This window comes from Sparus aurata, unplaced genomic scaffold (assembly GCF_900880675.1).
Source record: "Sparus aurata unplaced genomic scaffold, fSpaAur1.1, whole genome shotgun sequence".
Classification (NCBI taxonomy): domain Eukaryota; kingdom Metazoa; phylum Chordata; class Actinopteri; order Spariformes; family Sparidae; genus Sparus; species Sparus aurata.
The window spans coordinates 1-24,140 of NW_022045149.1; the positions used below are offsets into that span (position 1 = coordinate 1).

The 24,140-nt window shown below is 44.5% G+C and overlaps 2 protein-coding genes across 2 annotated transcripts in view; both read left to right on the top strand.

Annotated features, from left to right (window-relative positions):
• Positions 1–4,442: 4,442 nt before the first annotated feature.
• LOC115578012 (microfibril-associated glycoprotein 4-like) lies at positions 4,443–10,871 on the top strand. Its single transcript, XM_030410877.1, has 6 exons — positions 4,443–4,522; positions 5,213–5,365; positions 8,885–8,923; positions 9,029–9,125; positions 9,200–9,367; positions 10,333–10,871. The coding sequence occupies exons 1-6, from the start codon at positions 4,517–4,519 to the stop codon at positions 10,584–10,586; spliced, it is 717 nt and encodes a 238-aa protein (XP_030266737.1). The 5' UTR covers positions 4,443–4,516; the 3' UTR covers positions 10,587–10,871.
• The window catches only part of LOC115578011 (microfibril-associated glycoprotein 4-like), an 83,638-nt gene continuing 63,999 nt past the window's right edge, over positions 4,502–24,140 (top strand). Inside the window, exon 1 of the mRNA XM_030410876.1 lies at positions 4,502–4,522. Within this exon, the coding sequence (XP_030266736.1) occupies positions 4,517–4,522 (6 nt within the window). The 5' untranslated portion in view covers positions 4,502–4,516. The remainder of the gene's footprint in view (positions 4,523–24,140) is intronic.

The window sequence follows — 24,140 nt, forward strand, 5'->3', positions numbered from 1 at the left end:
TGTGTGTGCGTGTGTGTGTGTGTGTGTGTGTGTGTGTGCCTGCAGCTTGTGTTCAGGGCGGGGGGCACCGGGCCCATCACCATGATGTTACTGATCAACAGAACCATTCATGTGGTTCAGAAACAAGGAAAGAGAAACTAGATGAAGGTTTGTTTCATGATGTGGAGGAGGAGCTTTATTCATGAACTGTTAGCTAGCTGAAGTGTTAGCTTCAGGAAAGGGCTAAAATAAATCTGTCACATGTGAACGTCATCAGACTGACTGACCTGGTGAATTACAGCAGGTCCAGTTCATTGCATCACATCTGTGAGGGAGGGTGTGTTGTTAGTCTGTCATGTCTGCTGGATCCCGGTCCAGTGGATCTGCCGGATCCCGGTCCAGCGGAGCTGCTGGATCCCGGTTCTGGATCCCAGTTCAGTTTAAAGTAATCTAAACTATATATGATACGATATGTTAGTTCTTCTGCCCACAGAATACAGGTTCAGACCAGATCATCAGTTAGACTCAAGTAGTCCACTTTGTAATACCTGTGAAATATACACACAAATAATCCTTCAGTATCACAAAGTGTTCATCAGTCATTTATCTTCATTTATAACTCAAACAAATGTGTTGAAAACTGCTTAAAAGTGACAAATCAGGTGGTTAAAAGGGACACTGTGCTGAATATTACAATGTTTAATATGAACACAGATTATTAATTTCTGCATTAGTGTAACATAACTTAATTATAGAGTCTGAATATTTGTTTAGGATCTATGTTGCTTGGTAACCTGAGGCGGCCTTCAGCACCAGTGGACCGGTACCGGTATCATGTTCTCTCAGTTCAGCTGAAGATGTTTGATGTTAATTTGAGAGGTTTTCAGGACTCTCGCCTGTTTTCCTCTTAAACTGAAGCAGATTGTTGCATCTTTGTGGATCACCTAAAGGTTTAAAGGAATCTATCAACACAGGGGCCCAAAAAGACAGAAACGGCCCTGCACAGGTAACAACACACACACAGGTAACTACACACACACACACACACACACACACACACAGGTAACTACACACACACAGGTAACTACACACACACACACACACACACACAGGTAACTACACACACACACACACACACAGGTAACTGCACACACACAGGTAACTACACACACACAGGTTAACTACACACACACAAGTAACTACACACACACACAAGTAACTACACACACACACACACACACACACACAGGTAACTACACACACACAGGTAACTACACACACACACACACACACACACACACACACAAGTAACTACACACACACAAGTAACTACACACACACACACACACACACACAGGTAACTACACACACACAAGTAACTACACACACACACACACACACACACACAGGTAACTACACACACACAGGTAACTACACACACACAGGTAACTACACACACACACACACACACACACACACACACACAGGTAACTACACACACACAGGTAACTACACACACACACACGCACACAGGTAACTACACACACACAGTACACAACAACAAACACAGTACTACACACCACCACAGGTACTACACACACACAGGTAACTACACACACACAGGTTAACTACACACACACACAGGTAACTACACACACACAGGTAACTACACACACACACACACACACAGGTAACTACACACACACAGGTAACACACAAACACAGGTAACTACACACACACACAGGTAACTACACACACACAGGTTAACTACACACACACACACAGGTAACTACACACACACAGGTAACAACACAAACACAGGTAACTACACACACACACACAGGTAACTACACACACACAGGTAACAACACAAACACAGCTAACTACACACACACACAGGTAACTACACACACACAGGTAACAACACACACACACAGGTAAACACACACACAGGTTAACTACACACACACACACACACACACACACACACAGGTTAACTACACACACACACACACACACACACACACACACACACACAGGTTAACTATACACACACACACACACACACACAGGTTAACTACACACACACACACACACACACACACACACACACACACGGTTAACTACACACACACACACACACACACACACACACACACACACACACACACACACACACAGGGGTAACAACACCAACAACACACACACACACCACACAGGTTAACTACACACACACACACACCACACACCCACACACACACACAGGTTAACTACACACACTCACACACACACACAGGTTAACTACACACACACACAGGTTAACTACACACACACACACACACAGGTAACTACACACACACAGGTTAACTACACACACACACAGGTTAACTACACACACACACACACACACACACACACACACCACACAGGTTAACTACACCAACACACACACACAACACACCACACACACACACACACACAGGTTAACTACACACACACACACACACACACACACACACAGGTTAACTACACACACACACACACACACACAGGTTAACCACACACACACACACACACACACACACAGGTTAACTACACACACACAGGTAACTACACACACACACACGCACACAGGTAACTACACACACACAGGTAACAAAACAAACACAGGTAACTACACACACACACACAGGTAACTACACACACACAGGTTAACTACACACACACACAGGTAACTACACACACACAGGTAACAACACAAACACAGGTAACTACACACACACACACAGGTAACTACACACACACAGGTAACAACACAAACACAGGTAACTACACACACACACACAGGGTAACTACACACACACAGGTAACAACACAAACACAGGTAACTACACACACACACACACACAGGTAACTACACACACACAGGTTAACTACACGCAGGTAACTACACACACACACACACACACACACAGGTTAACTACACACACACACACACACACACACACAGGTTAACTATACACACACACACACACACAACACACACGGTTTAACAAACACACACACACACCACACACACACACAGGTTAACTACACACACACACACACACACACACACAGGTTAACTACACACACACAGGTTAACTACACACACACACACACAGGTTAACTAACACACACACACACACACAACACAGGTTAACTACACACACACACACACACACACCACAGGTAACTACCACACACACACACACACCACACACACACACACAGGTTAACTACACACACACACACACACACACAGGTTAACTACACACACACACACACACACACACACACACACACAGGTTAACTACACACACACACAGGTTAACTACACACACACACACACACACACACACACAGGTTAACTACACACACACACACACACACACACACACACACACAGGTTAACTACACACACACACACACACACACAGGTAACCACACACACACACACACCACACACACACACAGGTTAACTACACACACACACACACACACACACAGACACACACACACACACAGGTTAACTACACACACACACACACACACACAGACACACACACACACACAGGTTAACTACACACACACGCACACACACACACAGGTTAACTACACACACACACACACACACAGGTTAACCACACACACACACACACAAACACACACACACAGGTTAACTACACACACACACACACACACAGACACACACACACAGGTTAACTACACACACACACACACACACACAGACACACACACACAGGTTAACTACACACACACACACACACACACAGGTTAACTACACACACACACACACACACACACACACAGGTTAACTACACACACACACACACACACACAGGTTAACCACACACACACACACACACACACACAGGTTAACCACACACACACACACACACACACAGGTTAACTACACACACACACACACACACACACACACACACACAGGTTAACTACACACACACACACACACACAGACACACACACACAGGTTAACTACACACACACACACACACACACACAGACACACACACACATGTTAACTACACACACACACACACACACACAGGGTAACTACACACACACACACACACACACAGGTTAACTACACACACACACACACAGGTAACTACACACACACACACACACACACACACACCACACACACACACAGGTTAACTTCCACTAAAGTGAGTGTGACTTTAAGTTGTGTCTTTGAGCCGACGTGTCACGTTTGGTTCCAGCCGTGATGTAACAGACTGAAATGTTTCCACCTGCTCAGTGAATTCTCTTATCGGTGTGAAACAGCAGCTGTTAATTACACAAGACGAGTTGGACGAGTTTGGACGAGTTTGGACGAGTTTGTCCTTTATTGACCTTTGGATTATAAATAGGAGAGAGAGAGAGACACATCAGACTCGTCAGACGTCCGGACGCACCAACATCAGGATTTTCATCAGCTCACTTCTGACAATGAAGGTAAGTTTGAAAATGACCTGAATCTTGAATCTGTGTCTGGATGTCTCACAGCAGTTTCACACATGTTACTCGTACTCGGGTATTTTTAAAGTCCCGACCACACCAACCATGTTTAAAGAAAATCTCTCTCTCAGTCAAACGCTGTGCAGCGCTCGTCCAAGCTGAAGGTGACGATATATAACCTGCACTGTGAGGCACAGTGGCCAAACAAAGCTCTCCTGCCTACAGTTACACTGAAACAGCCTTCTGAGTATCTTCACCTGGGCAGTTTCCCAACAGCTCCGTGTTCAGTGACCTGAAACAGCGTTCACACTGTGCAGGAGGCCACACAGAGAAACAGCTCCTGTGTCTGTCCGTGCAGGACATCAGTGTGTCGACAGGTTCTGTGTGATTATCTACAGTCTGGTTTGGTGACTCGGTCCTCACAGTGACAGCTTCACTTCGGGCCTCATTCACATTGAATGTTGGTGTACATACGTTGAAACATGTTAATTCCTGAAACCTGACGTACCATCAAAGCTCCATTTCAGTATTGAATTCCACATCCAGTGTGCAGACATGGATCAGCACCTCATCACGCCTCTCCACACACATTCAACCCTCACTGCTCAATGCCGAGTCCCTCATGACTGTTGATGATTGGAAATGAGTGTTTTTAATAAAGCACATGACAACATGTGTTCTGTCCAGCTGCTGCCAGTCTTCCTGCTCCTGGCTCCGGTGCTGACCCGCTGCCAGCAGCTCGTCCTGCCAGTGGACTGCAGCGACATCTATAATCACGACACCAGCCGACCCAGTGGAGTGTTCACCATCTATCCCATCGGAGCCACGTCTGCTGTCCAGGTACACGTCACCCTCTCTGGGCATCCTGTCTCTGCCTCTGATGGGCAGGCGGTGTAGCAGCAGTGTTCATCTTACTGCAGTTCACTCTGCATGTTAGAGATCTGCTAACGTCTTCCACCAGTCACAGTCTGTCTGCATCAATCAAGCGCGAGAAATTTCATTTAAGCTTTCTAATGTGCCAGTTATGTAAATCCCAAGATATTTAAATTCAGATGAACACTGATGAGTACGTAGCTGTATGTCTTCATCATTAAACTGTTTGAATAAAACTTTTAGACCATGTCCTGAAAATTGCCAAATTGTTTCAAAATGTCCATCTAATGCAGGAATAAACCTATTAGTCCGGCAGATTAAGTCCAAATTCCAGGACAATTGTTCATTTTGTAATACAAGCACCAAATTTGGCATGAATAATGCCTAGACCCTACTTTTTGAGAAAAGCCCATTAGCCACCTGAAAATCCAACATGGTGGCCATATTTCAAGACATAAAATGTACCAAAACACTTTTTTTTAAATTGTAGAAAGGTAATGGCTGAGCATATTTAAAAGATCTAGACATCGAATTGTATGTATTTTGAGTAGACAAATCTAATGATGCAAATAAAAAAAACTGTTTCAAGACTAGTTTTCAAGATGGAGGCCACGTTACGACTCAAATTCGCAGTTTTCTGTAAAATTTTATGACACACGAAGTTTCAATAATGCAAAATCTTTTGATCCACATCAAAATGTTTTCATCAATCTCAAAATGTTGAAAAATGTCTTCATAAAGGCCTTCACACACCTATCTGACTTCAGACCATCGTCAGAAAAGGCAGTCGGACTGATGAGTCGGCTCCTGTCTCTAACACACCTGAACAAGAACCGACCTGACTGTATGTTCTGCGTTTACATGAATCATAATAAGTCTCCATACAGACAGCGCTTATCCATCTTATAGCTAGCTAGCTTGGTTAAATGTTGAATATCTAGATAATGCAGCACATGTAGTGAGCTGAAAAGGAAGTGCAATACATTTGTCACATACCAGAAATACTGTTTGTGAGCTTGGATCAACTCAAAGATCAGGCTGTAATATATTTGATTAGTTAGCATTGTTACTAGTGGAGTTATTCCATTACAATCCATGGCGTTATTTCTACTGACATGCATCCCAGAACACCACAATACACTTTAGACAAACAATCAGAAATGGCCAGTGTCACTGCTGATTAAGTTTATTGTGCCGATGGCGTGATGTCAAACACAACCAGGGCACACTGGTGGCATCAGTGCTGTGAGACTCAGCATGAGCTTCAGTGTCAGCTTATTAGAGTACTTACCGTAGTTGTAGTCTACTAACTGTAGTTATAGCAAGTATAGCTCAGTGTCCCAAATGCTATCTAAGAGTTGAAATCTCCTCCAACTCATTATCCATGTAGTCCTGAGAGCAATGGTTATTCCAATGATTACCACAAACACACCACTCTTTCAAGCAAGCAACCAGTTGCCAGTCAGATGAGACATGTCCCGGTTGGATGACGGAGGGGGCATTGAGGAAACACTGAGAAGGAACAGTGCAAAATATCACCAAAGCTGTCCTTCTGTCAAACCTCACTGTTCTGCCCTGGTGAAGTTCAGTTCAAACCAGTGATCATTTCCCCTTCATTTTAAATATTCTATTCATATAAAATGTATCAAATTTTAACCAATTTTTTGACTTTTTATCGAAGAGTTGGAAAGCTCAGATTCTTTCACCTATATTCAAATATCAAGATCATGAAAATGTGATTATCCAATCTCAATCCAGGTCTAACACCAAGTCTAATGGCTTTCAATGGCGGCCATATTGGAAATTGGCGGCCAATTTAGGTTTCTTGCGTGGCTAACAGGCTTTTTGGAAAAAGTGGGTCCCAAAGAATATTTGTGCCAAGTTTGATGCTTGTATCAAGAAGCCAACGATTATCTCACTAATCTGCCGGACTATATATACAGGAGTGATCTAACGAGTCACCAGCATGTAGCGAGACTGTGTGCTCAGTGCCACACCTGAGACTCCTTTAATGCTCCAGAGCTTTAAAGTGAAACTCTCACCAAAATGCAACTGAGGCTTTATTTGTGAATGTATATGAGTCAAACCTTCATGTAAAAGCATAATTATGAAAGAGGCACTTTTAAGATTTACCGTAGTTTTGTTTTCAATGGGAGTGCTACGGGCACTTTAGCGATAGCATCAAAATCTCTATATTTAAAACAGTAAGAAGTCTCGACACAACATGAAACTTTGCTGGTAGCATCACCAGGGTCTCTACACATGAACACCAGCATTGAGAACATTGTTTGTGTACACAGAGTTTACTAAAAAGAAGGTTTTTGAATAACTCGCTAACGACAAAACAACTAATGATCCTGCATTTATATGGATCTAAGCTTTAGGAGCGTTCCACCTTAACTGTCCTCCAGGTTACGTCACATTCTGAGATCGACACTTCTCCACTGGCAGGACGGCGGCGAGCGGAACAAGCTACTGCTAACACGAGTTGTTCAAAAACCTTCTTTTTAGTAACTCTGTGTACACAAACAATGTTCTCAATGCTCGTGTTCATGTGTAGAGACCCTGGTGATGCTACCAGCAAAGTTTCATGTTGTGTCGAGACTTCTGTTTTAAATATAGAGATTTTGATGCTATCGCTAAAGTGCCCGTAGCACTCCCATTGAAAACAAAACTACGGTAAATCTTAAAAGTGCCTCTTTCATCATAATTATGCTTTTACATGAAGGTTTAACTCATAAACATTCACAAAAAAAGCCTGGGTTGCATTTTGGTGAGAGTTTCACTTTAAGGGTGATAACGGTTTGATAGCACGGCCTCAACAAGTGCCTCTGTGAGAATGACAAAAGGCACTTTTTTAAATTGTTTTTAAAGTAGGATTTGATCCATCCAGACTGGGGTTGACTCAACAATTCAAATCTCATCCAAGTATTAAACAAGGCGACTTTAGAGACGGAATAACGGCTGGAGAAGGAAGTGAAGCTGAAATTATAAACCATCTGTTATCTGATCTGTTTCCTGGAGAAGGACAGTCACTCCTCTTGATTTACTGTTGACACTGGAATAGAATATTTGACAGTCCAAGGTGTGAACACCTCCAGTTATAATAAAAATAACTACAACAACAATAGAAATAATATCAACATAGCCGTGAATCAGAGGCCACAAATAATCCTCTGAGCTTACATGAGTTAAATCATTTCCCAGTCTGGGATCAATAACTAATTCCATCTGTCTATGAGAGAGAGCCAGAGTCTTCCAGCAGGACGGCTGATGAGGTGTCACAGCTGAGTGCTCTGAGATGGAGCCAGCAGCCATGACAACAAACCTTCCAGTCAGAGAAGAAGTCTGCATTGTTGAAGTTTGTCTTACTATGTTTCACTGACATTTCTTCAGGCAGACACGTTCAGGAGCGTGCTGAGGGTGAAAGTGCAGCAGTGATACGGAGCCTCTCTGCTCAGGTTCCTAATGACTGTGTTTGTGTAGGTGCACTGTGACATGGACTCGGAGGGAGGACGATGGACGGTGAGAGGGACTTTCAGAATGAACACCTCCTGTCACAATAAATCACACACCAGTAAAACTGTTGAACCCTGAGCTGTCAGGTGTGTCGTGTGTTCGTCCCTCCAGGTGTTCCAGAGGAGGATGGACGGCTCGGTGAACTTCTACAGGCCCTGGGATCAATACAAGATGGGCTTTGGGAGCGCTGCTGGAGAGTACTGGCTCGGTGAGAGACGGAACCAAACCAACCATCATGTGACCTCATGACGCTCTGTTAATATGTGTTCATGTTGGTTTCAGGTCTGGAGTATCTCTTCCACCTGACTCTGAGGAAGAAGTACGAGCTGCTGGTCGACATGGAGGACTTTGAGGGAAACAAGGCGTTCGCTCGTTACTCCTCGTTCTCCATCGATCCAGAGTCCACTGGATACACACTGCATGTGTCAGGATACACTGCTGGAGGGGCAGGTGAGCCACTGACAGCAGAAGTTGTTCTGTGTTGTTCTGATATGGAGAAGATAATGATTGGATTGTATATTTAAACTGCTGACTGACTGACAGAGAGCTGCACAGATCAGAGTTCTGCTCATGGCTCTGGTGCTGAGCACTAATGTCGAGGTGTGACTGCAGATCTGAACTCTCTGAGGTCTGCTTGTGAGGAAGTCCAGTGTCCAGCTGCAGAGAGTCGACTGAACAGAGGGTTTAGTTTACCCGACAGCTTCATGGTGATTGTGTTGAAAGCTGAGCAGATGTAGAAACCGTGCGTACACACGAAAACATTTTCTTAAAAATGTTCCACCAAGATTTCCAAACGTATAAAATCTTGTGTGAATGTTTGTGGGTGCAGTCTTATTTTCTATGATGCTGCAGAACATGTTGTCTGTTGGATCCACCTCTCATGTCCTCGTGAGATGAACCATCTCTAATGGAGCGAGGACACAAGTACAAGACGCCTCGGCCGTGTGCGTCTCTTACAATTGGTGCAAATCTGTGACGTAAAATCGTGGCGTGCGGCACCAGAGAGGACGGCATGTCGGCCGCAGCGTACCGCAGGACAACAGTCGTTGTGTGGCGATGCAGGATGTTGCTGGAGTGTGCAGCTTCTAATATAAGTTTATATTTAAGTTGTCCTGGCAACACGTCTTATAATTCACACATTATTTGGTCATTTAATCTGCTATTAATGGATTTATTTAATCATTTGTTGCAATTTGCAAAAAGGCTGACTGCCTGTTTCCAGCTGACTCTATATGTGAAAACATAGTTTAATTCAATGAAAGCAGCTGCAACATGTTTAATATCTGGTTAGATCATTCATTGTGTTGATTGTACAGATGTGGACTGTGGAGAAGGTTAGAGAAGTAAATATTTTAAAATATACCACTGTTGTTTGTCTCATAATCTCTGATCATACACATGTTGTGTTTCTGTAGGAGACGCCCTCAGGTATCACAGTGGAGAGAAGTTCTCCACCTTCGACAAAGACCAGGGCTCCTGGAATAATAACTGTGCCAGAAGATACCTGGGAGCGTTTTGGTACAAGGGTTGTTTCCAAGCAAATCCAAACGGGGTTTATCTTTGGGGGGCTGATGCAGCTGTCTCTGCTGCTGGAGTGGAGTGGACCCACTGGAAGGGCAGCGACTACTCCCTGAAGAGCATCAGCATGAAGATCCGTCCTGTGCAGTAGAGCTCCAGGACCGTGTTACAGCAGAATATCATCAGCTGATGTGTGTTTGATCAGTGGCTGTGATGAATATGTGGATGTTAAATCACAGTGAGAGTGTGAGAGAGCAGCTGCTGGTGGAGAGAAATGATTCTCTGCTGGTTCAGATGTTCCCTTCAGTCTGCTGCTGCAACTAAACACACACTCAGCTTCACAGTCAGACTCACTAGTTTCAACACAACGTCTGGTGGAGGTCTGAATCATGATCTGCTGCACGCTGACAATAAAGCTGATGTGATGATGTCTTCACTGTGTCTCCGGTGTCTTTCTGTCTGATTCTCTGTCCGTCTGTCCGTCCTGTTCACAAACTGAGATGATGAGGACTCGCTGCCCTCTAGTGGTCACACTGACTAACTACAGCTGCATCTTCTTCAGGGGCACAAACAGACATGTTAACACTGAGTACTGTGACAGGGATCAGTACTGCTGATGGTGACCACCATCAGTCACACGTCATTAACAGCACCACTCTAACAAATCACATGGAATCAAAGTGCTTCACATTAACAGCTGTGGTCCAAAGTTAACATACACTTGGAGAGAACACGTATATCGAGGCAGTCTGGAGGTCCAATCAAGTCTCAGAACATTTAACCAAATATGAGACTTCCTGTCTGTACACTTCTGACCAGCAGCTTTGGTGCCATTTTCAGAAGACCAGCAATAAATTCATTATTGAACCAAACTTCATGAATGTTGACTGAAAGTGGTAGAAATCATTGAATCTCCAGACTGCCATGATGTACTGAACATGTTCTTTACTAGTGGATGTGAACTTTTCACCAGCACTGTGACTGAGCAGATGTTGCCTGTAGAGAGAAAGGATTCAGAGAGTGACGCTCTTTAAAGACTCATTTAACGATCACTGCATAAACTGTCAGATAACATCATGAAGGAGGTGTGACGTGTTCTCGTGCTCTCCTCTCAGTCAGTGACTAAGAATCTGTCGCAGCCGTTTCACAAAGTAAAATCATGACGTTTGTTAAGGCAGTCTGGTGATAGTGTGGTTGATCCAGAGCTGTTTCCTGCTATATGTGGACTCTGTGGCTGCAGAGGGCCCCTCGCACCATGACGGTCTGTTTGAGGAACGCTGCATCAGTCATAGTTCACCTTGTATTATCATGTTCAATCAGTTCAACTTGATCGGGTGGGTCAGCTTAAGATTTTAATTTGAGAGGTTTTCGTGACTCGGGGTGTCACGATTCTCCAAACCCTCGATTTGATTAAATGATTGATTCTAAGGTCATTCTAAGGTTCGATTTGATTCTTGATTTTTACATTTAATTTTTTGAAGCACAGGCTGCTATTACATTATTTATTTATTATTTATCCAAAATAATATCTGACCTTTGTTCACAATGTACCACACTACATTGTCAAATTTAAAACATTTATTAACAACATAATGTAACAATAACTTATATCTTCAGTCAATTGGAAAGTTTCTGCCATCTAGTTTCTGCAGAGCTTGCAAACTGTGGCTTTTTTGTTGACAATGCAAACGTTGTCATCATAACTCACTGGAAATCTAAAAAAGGAGCAGCAGGAGTAGCGACAGTAACAAAGTGAACAGTACAGTCTGCAGTCTGGCTGTGAATAAAGGCCACGGCTCCTCCAGATACAGCAAAGCTCCCTGCTATTATGTGAAAGAGGTTCACCCCGCAGGTAAACACAAACTTCCCTGGAGGAAATCACCTCCCCTGAACTACCTGACCACGGTCCGCTAGCTGAACAGGAACGGTGTAACACCATGCTGTGGTTTGACTGGCTGTAGCTGATAGCTACTGGCAGAGCTAGTAGCTTAGTTAGAGGAAGTTGACTCGCAGCACTTCAACACGTGTGTTTTTTAAAGCTTGGCTAGCGGACCGGACGTGACATGTGGGCGTGGCAGCATCCACGATTCCATTCCATGTAGGAGGCAGGAATTTACAGCACTAGATGATCAGGGCCTGAGCACTGACAGTGCGATGACCTATTGAATATGTTATTTTTCTTTTTATTCTGCACTTTGAATTCAGTTTTGGGGTCCTGAACATCCCCCAAAACTCACCAAACTCAAAATATACGTCACATCTGGCGAAAGATTTGATAATTTAACATGATGGATGTGGGCGTGGCCAGGGGACTCCATAGTGCTGTAAATCCTTTCTTCCTACATGCACACACATTTACGAAATTCGGTATGCAAATGTATCATGATCAGATGCACAAAAAAAGAGCTACGCTTCACACATGTCGGCTGCGGCGCCGTCAGATTGCACGCTCAGTTACATGTCATCCTGTAGTGGATGATGTGGAGAAAACAAGCAGTAAATGTAAATCAGATAATGTTTGTTTACTGTGTCCAGTGGGTGGCGCTGTGGATATGACACAGTATTGATGCAGAGACGTATTCAGGGCGACACCCTCTACATGTGTGAGCGCTTTGGGGTAGATCGGAAATTGTATGTTGAAACTTTAAAGTCTGTGTAAAGCAAATTCAGCCATTTTCTTCTAAACACATGAAAAAGGTCATAAATGTATTTCCTTAAAACATGTAAAACGCCATTCAACCATTTAGAATTTAATTTTGGAGCTAGGCTCACAAACTGTGTTTCAACATTTCTGTGTTCAGGATTTAATGGGTGGGTCAGAAATTTGCATAAACCCCGCCCTGCTGCGGAAGTGGTATAAATACATTCAGCACATTAGCTTCGGTGGTTTTTCCGGTTGCTCTCGAGTCTCGTATAGCATCTCTTACAATAGTTTGCAGCTAGCTAACCAGTCAACCAGTCAGCTAAACAGTCATGTCTCCTCCACATCGCTGGTGCATCTTTCCTGGATGCCACAGTGTGCAGGTTGACGGCGCTGTTAGCTTATTTAAGTTTCCTAAGGAGGACAACGTTAGGAAACAGTGGATCGATTTTGTCAAGAGAAGCTACTGTAAAGAGTTTAAAATCACCACCATCACCCGTCTCTGCAGTGTCCACTTTACCCCCGATAGTTACACCAACTGTCACCAGGTAAAGTCTGGATATCTGAAGAGTCCGTTGATACTGGTCAGTGGGGCAGAACTGACCCGCTCCGTCCCGGCTTGCATCCTCCCGTCCCACCGACAGTGCACGCTCTCATCTCCGCCATCCGCATTATGTGCCCGCCTGAGAGTGTAAGTGTGTGCTTATGTTATAAATATTGTACATTTGGGCAATTAAATGCATTTTGCTGAAGGCGCAAATCCTGAAAGTGATGTTACATCGTGTATCCTGTCATGCCCATGTAATGTTAGCGAATGTTATTGCATTTAATCAGAGTCCATCTGACAGCACAATGATAATCTACAGGTAATATTATGTGCACCAATATAGCTATGACAAGGAGTTATATGTAGACTGGGGTTTTACGTTTGTGTGTAATGTAAAACATGGACTGTGAGGAACGAGGCTGAGCACCATCAGTGTCTGACTCAGAGTCAGTTTCTGGCTCTGATGGCTCAAACAGGTCGGGCTGGGTCCTCTGATGATGCTGTTAGCTTCCATTGTTACTGTAGGTTACGTCCTTGTACAGAACACGGAGGAGGCTCCTCCCTGTGTGGGTGTGGTTCCAGCGCCTCTAACTGACCGGCCCCCAGAGAGAAGTGCTTGTTTTTCCACGATTGAGACCTAATTTTAGATACATAGCCATTTTTTTAATCTTTCAAATTTGGCTCAGTGGTCAATGACACATGTTTCTGTGGTGTGACAAACTCATAACACAAATGTATTGCTTCTTTACACGGACTTTAAGGATTTCCTTCTTCATGGCGAAGCATCAATATGGACCGCACTGCCACGCCCACCAGGTATGATGTAGGAGAAAGATTTCAATAACTTTTCATCTTCAAGGTCTGAGGATGATACTGACTGGATGTGAAGACTGTGGTGTTAAATCTGTAGCAGGAGATCGTTAAAGTACGACGCATGGAAATGCGGCACACTTGCGGTGAAATTGTAACTTTGAATGAAAATGGCCGACTTTCCTGTTGGAGACATTTTTTGTGCATCTGTTCATGATACATATGCAAACCAAATTTCATTCATGTATTTGCATGTAGGAGGCGGGGCTTAGATTTTGAACTATTCCAGTAGGTGAGTCCCCTGGCCACGCCCACACCCAATGACGTTGAATTATCAAGTCTTTCACCAGATGTGACATACATTCCAAGTTTGTTGAGTTTTTGGGTATGTTCATTAAACAATTTTATCCCATGGTCTGGGGAAATACTCAATTCTGATTGGCTGCAGGGTGTCCATTAATCCCTGATATATGGACACCTACTAAGTAGTTCCAGTCAAATTGTCTGTTCACCGCTGTAAATTAATGCGCTAGATGGCGTATCAAATCTGAGTTCAGTCCTTCAGTGTCTTGTCCTCTGAACACCACAGGGTGGAGACTGTAACACACAAGCTGCAGAAAGTTCACTTCCCCTCTAAACTTACTGATAATCTGAATAATCTCACATCCCGTTCACTGTTGAGCTCTCTGCTTCAGGCTGCGGCCACAGTAACGTTACACACGGCCGGTCAGTTGTTAATGAAAATTGATATTGATTTGGGGACAATGACATGACTGGTTAGCTAGCTAGTCTTGTTATTAAACATACTGTCAAATTATATACATATATATATATACTATGTTATTGACTTTGAATCTTGCTAGCATAGCGTTAGCTTGCTGGCTCATCACTGAGCGGACTAGAATATCTCCTGTTGCCAAGTCGTATCTATGGTCCGTCCTATTTACTGGAGCAGTGAACAACGTCTCTGTTGCATAAGAACCTTACGGGAGAGTAATGACTGTTCCAGGTATTAGTCAAACGACTGAAACATAAAATTTCAAAAAATATCAAAAGTCATTAAACAACTTTTAATGTCCGTGTTTTATTTTCACTCATTTGTTTCAGTGCCAATACAACTTTTCCACATACAAACATTTCAGTGTTTCCTTTGTTGGTTCACCCCAGAGGAAAATGTTACTGCTCAAAGCTTCTTTACAGCTATGGAGCTCTAAAGGAGCTCAGTGAGAGTTCTCATTTCAGTCTTGTTGTCGTCTTTTTTGGTCTCAAACATTTCTCATTTGTTTCTCCTAAAAAACAGCAGCAATAGGTGAGCTTGAGACTTTACTGCTTAAACCTTGCTCCTTTCCAGCACTGGGGAGACATTCTGAAACTTCACTGAGAGCTTGATGAGATCTCCTTTGAAACTTACAGGGAGCCGAATTTGAGATTTTCTGCACCTTTTTCTCAGGAGAAACAATTGAGAAACAGGAGAAATCAGCCACAGCCTCACTTTGGTCTCACACAGATCTCACAGTTGCCTAGGAGAAATGAATGAGACACTACTGAGATCTCTTTTCCAGTTTTCGTTTCCTCTGGGAGGTTGTGTTTCTGTCTAAATGAACTGTCAGTGTTCTGACTCGGTACAGTTCCCCTTCACTGTAAACAGCATTGTATCCTCTTTAAGCTTATTGTTTTGATTCTGTGACCCACAGTTTTAATGTTCTGGTTCACTCTCTCTGCTCTCGTCCACGTTGTTGTACGCACATTTTAAAAAGTCAGTCGGTAAAAGAGGCTCTAAAAGCACACTGACACATTTAGCGTCTAGCTGGTGAACAAAGCGGAGCAGTTAGCCGCTAAAGAACTAAATGTTTCCCTCAGGAGTTCGTGCACCAAAAACAGTGAATATTGGACCCTGATCATCAGTACCAGCCCGTCACGGTCCCATTGTGAAGTTCTTGCTATGTTTTAGTTTCAGCTGAGTCTCAAGGTCCCTCTGGATTGATTGCAGCAGATTCAGATCAGCTGTGTCACACTGTGGACCCTGACGCCTAATTAACCAGTGACAGCAGCTCTCCCCTCCCAGCCAGCCAATCAGAGTGTGATTCTGTCTGTAGCTGACAGATCAGTGAAAGTCACTGTTTGTTAGGCTTCCTGCATCAGATCTGTGCTTCAGATTGCTTCTGTTGTTTGTCTTCATCAAACCCCTTGATATCCAGGCTCCTCCACATGTTTCAGTGTCTGTTTAATCACATTGGGGACTTCAGAGGGGCTCAAAAGTATATTTCAGTTTCATCATTCCCAGCTCAGTCTTCCTGTCTGGGGGTCGCAGCGACAGAATCTCATCAGGTTCAGTGTGTAATCTGGGTGTTCAGTGAGCGCCTGCAGCTGGCCACGCTTTACACCAAATCCCTTCTGATGACGCCATAATTATCTTCATTAATATCTCGCATGGCGGTCAGATATCCCCCGAGGTCGGATCAGCACCAGCTCTCATCAGCGCCCAACTGGATCCTGTCTACAGCTCCTTAACCCTTAAGAATGTGACCCGACTGGGCTAGAAGTGGATCCTTGTGTGTGTTTTGCGTTTACACATCATCACTTGTCTCTCCTACAGCTCACAAAGGTCCATTAACCCGATCAGGTGGAGCTGGGCTTGTTTCGTTTCTTTTTTTTTTAACCTTTATTTATCCAGGAAAAATCCCGTTGAGATTAAGAACCTCTTTTTCAAGGGAATCCTGGCCTAGAGGCAACAAAAAGTTACACAGTCACATTCAGTGTACACAACATACAGACGGCAATTTGGGTTGGAAAAACAGTTACAAATAAATTAAAATGATAAAAAACAGTTACAAGTAAGGGAGATCGTCTCAAATGCCCTCAGCTTGGATTTAAAAGCATTCAAGGAAATCAGTTCAGTTATTTTTTGCAGCATATTCCATGTCGAAGGAGCTGAGTAGGCGAAAGCCCTTTTTCCCAGTTCTGTCTGAGAAAGTGGAACAGACAGCAACAACTGGTTGTTTGAACGCAAACCGTAAGAATCAACACTTCTCCATGTTAATAAGTTACAGATGTAATTGCCCAAGCATGGCCTTGTAAATAAAAGTACACCAGTGTCTCCGCGTCCTGGTGGACAAAGAAGGCCATCCCACTCGACTATGACTGACTCAGTGGTACGATGTCTCCTTCTACCTCAGCGGCGGCTGCTGTTGTGCCTGTACTGGATGTCTCTCTCTGTTGCTCTCTGGCACCCTCTGTTCCTTTTTCCTTTGTTATCTTTCAGGAAGACACACCTGTCCAGGTGTGCTGCAATTACCTGACAGCATTTAAGGAGGATTGAGTGGAAGCCTCAGTATGTCTGTAGCCACTGACCAGCTCACACTGACAGGAGATTGTTATCTTCTTACCTTTGTTCCCCCCACATGTTGTCAGTCCTGGGTTTTATTTGTTTAGAGTTTAGTTTGGAGATCACCAGCAGTCCAGTTCTCGGTTTTTCTTTGGTTCATTTAGGATTAGATGACGGCCCATTGCGTGGCAGAGGGGTGTACTGCGAAGCCAGTTTAGTGGCTTAGCGAGGTATGTTGAGTCTAAAGCCGACCTTCCCTGTACTAGGAAGGTGGCTCTCTCTTCGTTTTTTTGCCACGGGAACCTACTTGCATTCAGTTGGTGATGCAGAAAATCTGAGCAGAACACTGCGTGTTGCGCCATCTGCAAAGTGGTTCTTGCTCTTACTGAGAAGCTAAATATGTCTGTAGTGTTCCCAAGTCATCTGAGCACAATGCTTGTTAAGGAAAGATTCTTCATCTGGTAACGTACTTTCATACCCCTCTACATCATCAGTATTACTTGCTTGCATAATGAAATTTAATATAGCCTATAATATATGTAGGATTCCCCAGGATCATTGGTGCTGTGGACTGCACTCATGTACCCGTCACGGGGCCCCTGGGGGAACATGAGGCTGACTATGTCAACCACAAATCCATCCACAGCATCAATGTGCAGGTGAAATCTCAAAAATAATTTCTGCAGGTGATCGGTGGCACATGCACAGTTAATATAGGCTTTTATCAGTGGCACACAATATTGTCTATAGACAGACTTTTCACATGAGTGAAATATCTTTCAAAAGGAATCTCTTTATGCTTTCCACCTTTGTGCAGTGCTCTCTTTAAATTTAACCAGAAATCCCGTTAACAGATGACTTGTGACCATCAATTGATGGTCACAAGTGTGGAGGCAAGATGGCCTGGGTCTGTACATGACTCAAGAATTTTACGTGAGTCTGCACTGGGTCACCAGTTACAACAAGGTAGGCTATATGGTAATTAATCCTTATTCCTTCTTTTTCACTCCTTTAATTGTTGAGAATGACAAAGTATTTATTTCTCTCTTCATTAGGCCTCTTTGACGGACTGCTTGTGGGGGACAGAGGGTACCCCTGTACCCAGCACTTAATGACCCCCTATCCTGACCCTGACACACCACCGCAGAGTCGCTCTGGGTTAGTGCAGGGTCAGGATAGAAATGACATTTGGGGTCATTAAGTGCAGGTTCAACTGCCTGCGTGGCCTGAGGGTACGTCTTGAGCGTGCTTGTGGAATCATCGCTGCATGTGTGGTGCTGCACAACATCACAATGATGAGGAGCAGCAGCTGAGACGGACCACCCAACTGGTGCTGCCATCCGGCAGGCAATTACTGCACAGTATTTTACCCGCCAGTGATGTGAACAATAAAGTCATTCACTGAATGTGTATTCATTTTTTTTTTTATTGAAATGTCTGCATTTGCTGGGAAGAAAAAGACAGAACAAGGCATAAGTACATAATGTCATGCTATCAAACCATTTTAAAAATGTACCATTTACTAGAATACCTTTTTTTTTAAACTCCAAGAGTTCAATTTCAAGCTTCAGTTTTTTGATTTCCAGTTCCTTTTTTATGTTGTCCAGCTCCAGGTTTCTTTTATAGACTGCACGGAGTGTGTCTGTGGTCTGTATGAATTGTTTTGGTTGAAAGGACACTGGCATGTTTAATCAAGCAGTTTTACTTTTTACAACACCTTTATCTCATATATTGTTGAAATTTTCATACAACCCTTACAGTTCTTTCCCTCCCGAGGCCAGACGCAGAGGTAGAGGCTGTGGGCAGAGAGGGTGTAGATCATCTTCCTGTGAAAGATATCCACCAAGTTAAGTCACTTCATTATGTGTAGGCCTACTTAAGATGAGTATGTAAAAATGCTCTCCTACTTCGGGCCTCTCCGACAGCACAGAGACCGTCACCATCCATCCATCCATCCATTTTCGTCCGCTTATCCGGGGCCGGGTCGCGGGGGCAGCTGCCTGAGCAGGGACACCCAGACCTCCCTCTCCCCGGATACCGCCTCCAGCTCTTCCGGGAGGATCCCAAGGCGTTCCCAGGACACGCTGGTCTTCCTCGGGGTCTCCTCCCAGAGGTACATGCCAGGAGCCTGAAGAATGATTTCAGAGGTCTGCATGATATGGGCTGATCACAGCAAATGCAAAGTACCTGACACATTGCTGTGATAGTTACCTCTGGGGTGGTGCAGGGAAACTGCCCTGGCAGCAGCACCGTGGTGTCTCCTACAACTGAAATTACACAGTGGATTTTCCTGCCTGATGCTAAAAGCAAATGTTAAGTACTTTACTCTTGACATACCATGGACAGAAAGTATTCCTGTGAGCCGCCAGCACTCGGGTCCGACCTGAGCCCCACTTCAATTCCCTCCATCATCGGACGACCTTCACTGTGGGAGAGGGCCAGCTCCTCAGGTACTGTGAACTCTGGTGGAGCTGACCCCCTCCAGTCTTCCTCTTTTCATTCTTCTTCCTGTTGGCTTAAGATAGTGATGATATTACATTAAAATGGGATACAGTATAGTATCCACACTGACAGAATGATGGGGCAGCTTGGCTACATACCACTCTGGATGATATTTTTGTATTTGGCTCTAACTTGCTGCCATGTCCGACTGCTGCTTCCACATCTTAATAAAATGCAATAGGAAATATTAATTAGACCAACTATTTGTCCCAGATAATGAGTAAAGTAAATTATTTCTTTGATGTGTCCATGAATAAACTGATGAACTGATCAATGTTTCCCCCGTTGTAGGGCAGTGTACGCACAAACACAAATCTTACAGGCTGGAGCTATTTTCACTGTCAGAAAGCTCTTTATTGTCATTGTACAGGGACAGTAGCTACATCTGCTTGTTCATCCCGACACAGTGATACAAAAAACACTGAACATTTATAGCCGACGCACACTCAGCCTCGCTTTCAATAAAACACACACGTGCATTCTATAACTGAGATCAGTAAAATGTGAAAACAATATAGACATCATTCAAAAATGAAAAAAGATAGTTGTTGCTTCAGTTTATTTATTTTTTAAATGGATGAGGGTTAATATGTAAAAGTTGCACAATGTTGAGCTTTCAGAAATGAAAACACTAAGGGCTTAATATAATATTGATCATAATATTAATCATTGTTAACTTATGCATTTACACGGTCAGCAGTTTTCTGCCAGCAGCCCTCCCTCGCTCTGTTGGCGGTGAGAGTGTTACTCTTCGTGGTGATTGTGTCCTTAAATTCTTCATAGCTTGCATTATAAGAAGCTGTTCTTCTTGAGTAAAATATGTGGCCCGAGATCGATCCATTTTCGCGCGGAAGCAGAATAATATGATGTCAAACGCCCCCTTTAATGTGAACACGCGCAGAGCACAAAGCAGAGAACCGGACTTGACAAATGAAGTTGATAACCACGTCACAGTACCGTTTAACTCTGATTGGGGACTCGGGGCTTTGTTGAGCTGCATCATGAGCACAAAGCCTGGCTATGTTGAGCCCCCTTCAGTACAGGCCTCAGGCCCAGTGATTTCCCTTCTGTTCATATCAGCTGGGGTCTCCAACCTTTCTTTGAATATGCAGTTTTTTGTTTTCTAAACTAAAAAACCCATTTTTGGTTTCATCATGTAGTTGCTGTCTGAGCGTCCTCTTTAAATGTAACACCTTCTCTGTGAGCCTTTCTAGTATCAGCTCTAATATTCAAACAGTCACTGCAACAAGAGAACTCTCCAACATTATCTTTCAATATTGGATCAAACTGCAGTTCATTATGGACATCAGCTGTTTAAAAACGGAAGCAATCTGAAGCACAGATCTGATGCAGGAAGCCTAACAAACAGTGACTTTCACTGATCTGTCAGCTACAGACAGAATCACACTCTGATTGGCTGGCTGGGAGGGGAGAGCTGCTGTCACTGGTTAATTAGGAGTCAGGGTCCACAGTGTGACACAGCTGATCTGAATCTGCTGCAATCAATCCAGAGGGACCTTGAGACTCAGCTGAAACTAAAACATAGCAAGAACATTACAATGGTACCGTGACGGGCTGGTACTGATGATCAAGGTCCAATATTCACTGTTTTTGGTGCACGAACTCCTGAGGGAAACATTTAGTTCTTTAGCTGCTAACTGCTCCGCTTTGTTCACCAGCTAGACGCTAAATGTGTCAGTGTGCTTTTAGAGCCTCTTTTACCGACTGACTTTTTAAAATGTGCGTACAACAACGTGGACGAGAGCTGAGAGAGTGAACCATCCATCCATCCATCCATTTTCATCCGCTTATCCGGGGCCGGGTCGCGGGGGCAGCTGCCTGAGCAGGGACACCCAGACTTCCCTCTCCCCGGATACTGCCTCCAGCTCTTCCGGGAGGACCCCAAGGCGTTCCCAGGCCAGCTGGGCGACATAGTCACACCAGCGTGTCCTGGGTCTTCCTCGGGGTCTCCTCCCGGAGGGACATGCCAGGAACACCTCCCGAGGGAGGCGTCCCGGGGGCATCCGAAACAGATGCCCGAGCCACCTCAGCTGGCTCCTCTCGATGTGGAGGAGCAGCGGCTCTACTCTGAGCTCCTCCCGGGTGACAGAGCTCTTCACCCCATCTCTAAGGGAGCGCCCTGCCACCCTGCGGAGGAAACTCATTTCGGCCGCTTGTATCCGGGATCTTATTCTTTCGGTCATGACCCAAAGTTCATGGCCATAGGTTCCTGCCTCAAGTGGAGGAGTTTAAGTATCTTGGGGAGAGTGAACCAGAACATTAAAACTGTGGGTCACAGAATCAAAACAATAAGCTTAAAGAGGATACAATGCTGTTTACAGTGAAGGGGGACTGTACCGAGTCAGAACACTGACAGTTCATTTTGACAGAAACACAACCTGAACCAACAGAGGAAACACTGAAACGTTTGTATGTGGAAAAGTTGTCGTATTGGCACTGAAAAAAATGAGTGAAAATAAAACATGGACATTAAATTTACTGACGCCTGCACAGCTCTGCTCGTCTTTCCAGACAGGAAACAGCCGATGAGCTCAACAGCACACCTGATTTAAATCACTCAAATGACCTGAGATGAATGATGCGTCTCTGGAACCTGGAACATGATTTGTTACCCTTCATGTCAGTTGCTAGTGTCAGGGCTGTAATGGACACAAATGCAGATCAAAACTCAGGTGGCAAAAATAAGAACACAGACGGCGAGCTTTATTTCACACAAAGCTGAAGTACGAGAAACCAAAGAAGCAGATATAATAAGGGGCAAAAAGCAAAGTACAACTCAGACACAACAGCTGCTGGAATGTCCACTGAAACATGTCTCGGTCAAATAAAGACTTCAATACACAGGTACACTGATGAGTAGATGAACAGGTGAGGGGAGACTGGCTAACAAACAAGCTAAGATGATACAGAGGGAGACAAACACGCAACAAGGGAGGGAAACATGGAGGGAAGAACACAGAGACACGCAGTGGAAGAGAACCAACACAGAACATGACAGCTAGCATCAAAACATGAGAAAAAAAATGAGATTTCCCCGTTTTGCAGCACATTTGTTATAGAAATCTGTAAACAGAAGAAAAATGACATGAAAGGCACTTTGAGCCACATTTATTATAATTTTATTATTTGGCTTTTGAAGCCAAGTTGTTGTTGCCTCATCCACTGGTTCTGGTACCATCCTGCGACCCGTTTTTCCATGGAAAACTAGTTGTGAGTTCCTCAACCAGAGTGTGTTTCCTCCGTTATGTGTGCTTCTGTGTGAGTCCTCCGTTACGTGCGTGTCTGCGTGCGCGTCTGTGTGAGTCCTCCGTTATGTGCGTGTCTGCGTGCGTGTCTGTGTGAGTCCGCCGTTACGTGCGCGTCTGTGTGAGTCCGCCGTTACGTGCGCGTCTGTGCGAGTCCTCTGTTACGTGCGTGTCTGCGTGCGCGTCTGTGCGAGTCCTCTGTTACGTGCGTGTCTGCGTGCGTGTCTGTGTAAGTCCTCTGTTACGTGCGTGTCTGCGTGCGTGTCTGTGCGAGTCCTCTGTTACGTGCGTGTCTGCGTGCGTGTCTGTGTGAGTCCGCCGTTACGTGCGCGTCTGTGCGAGTCCTCTGTTACGTGCGAGTCCTCTGTTACGTGCGAGTCCTCTGTTACGTGCGAGTCCTCCGTTACGTGCGAGTCCTCCGTTACGTGCGAGTCCTCCGTTACGTGCGCGTCTGTGCGAGTCCTCCGTTACGTGCGCGTCTGTGCGAGTCCGTTACGTGCGCGTCTGTGTGAGTCCCCCGTTACGTGCGTGTCTGCGTGCGTGTCTGTGTGTGTCCTCCGTTACGTGCGCGTCTGTGCGAGTCCGTTACGTGCGCGTCTGTGCGAGTCCCCCGT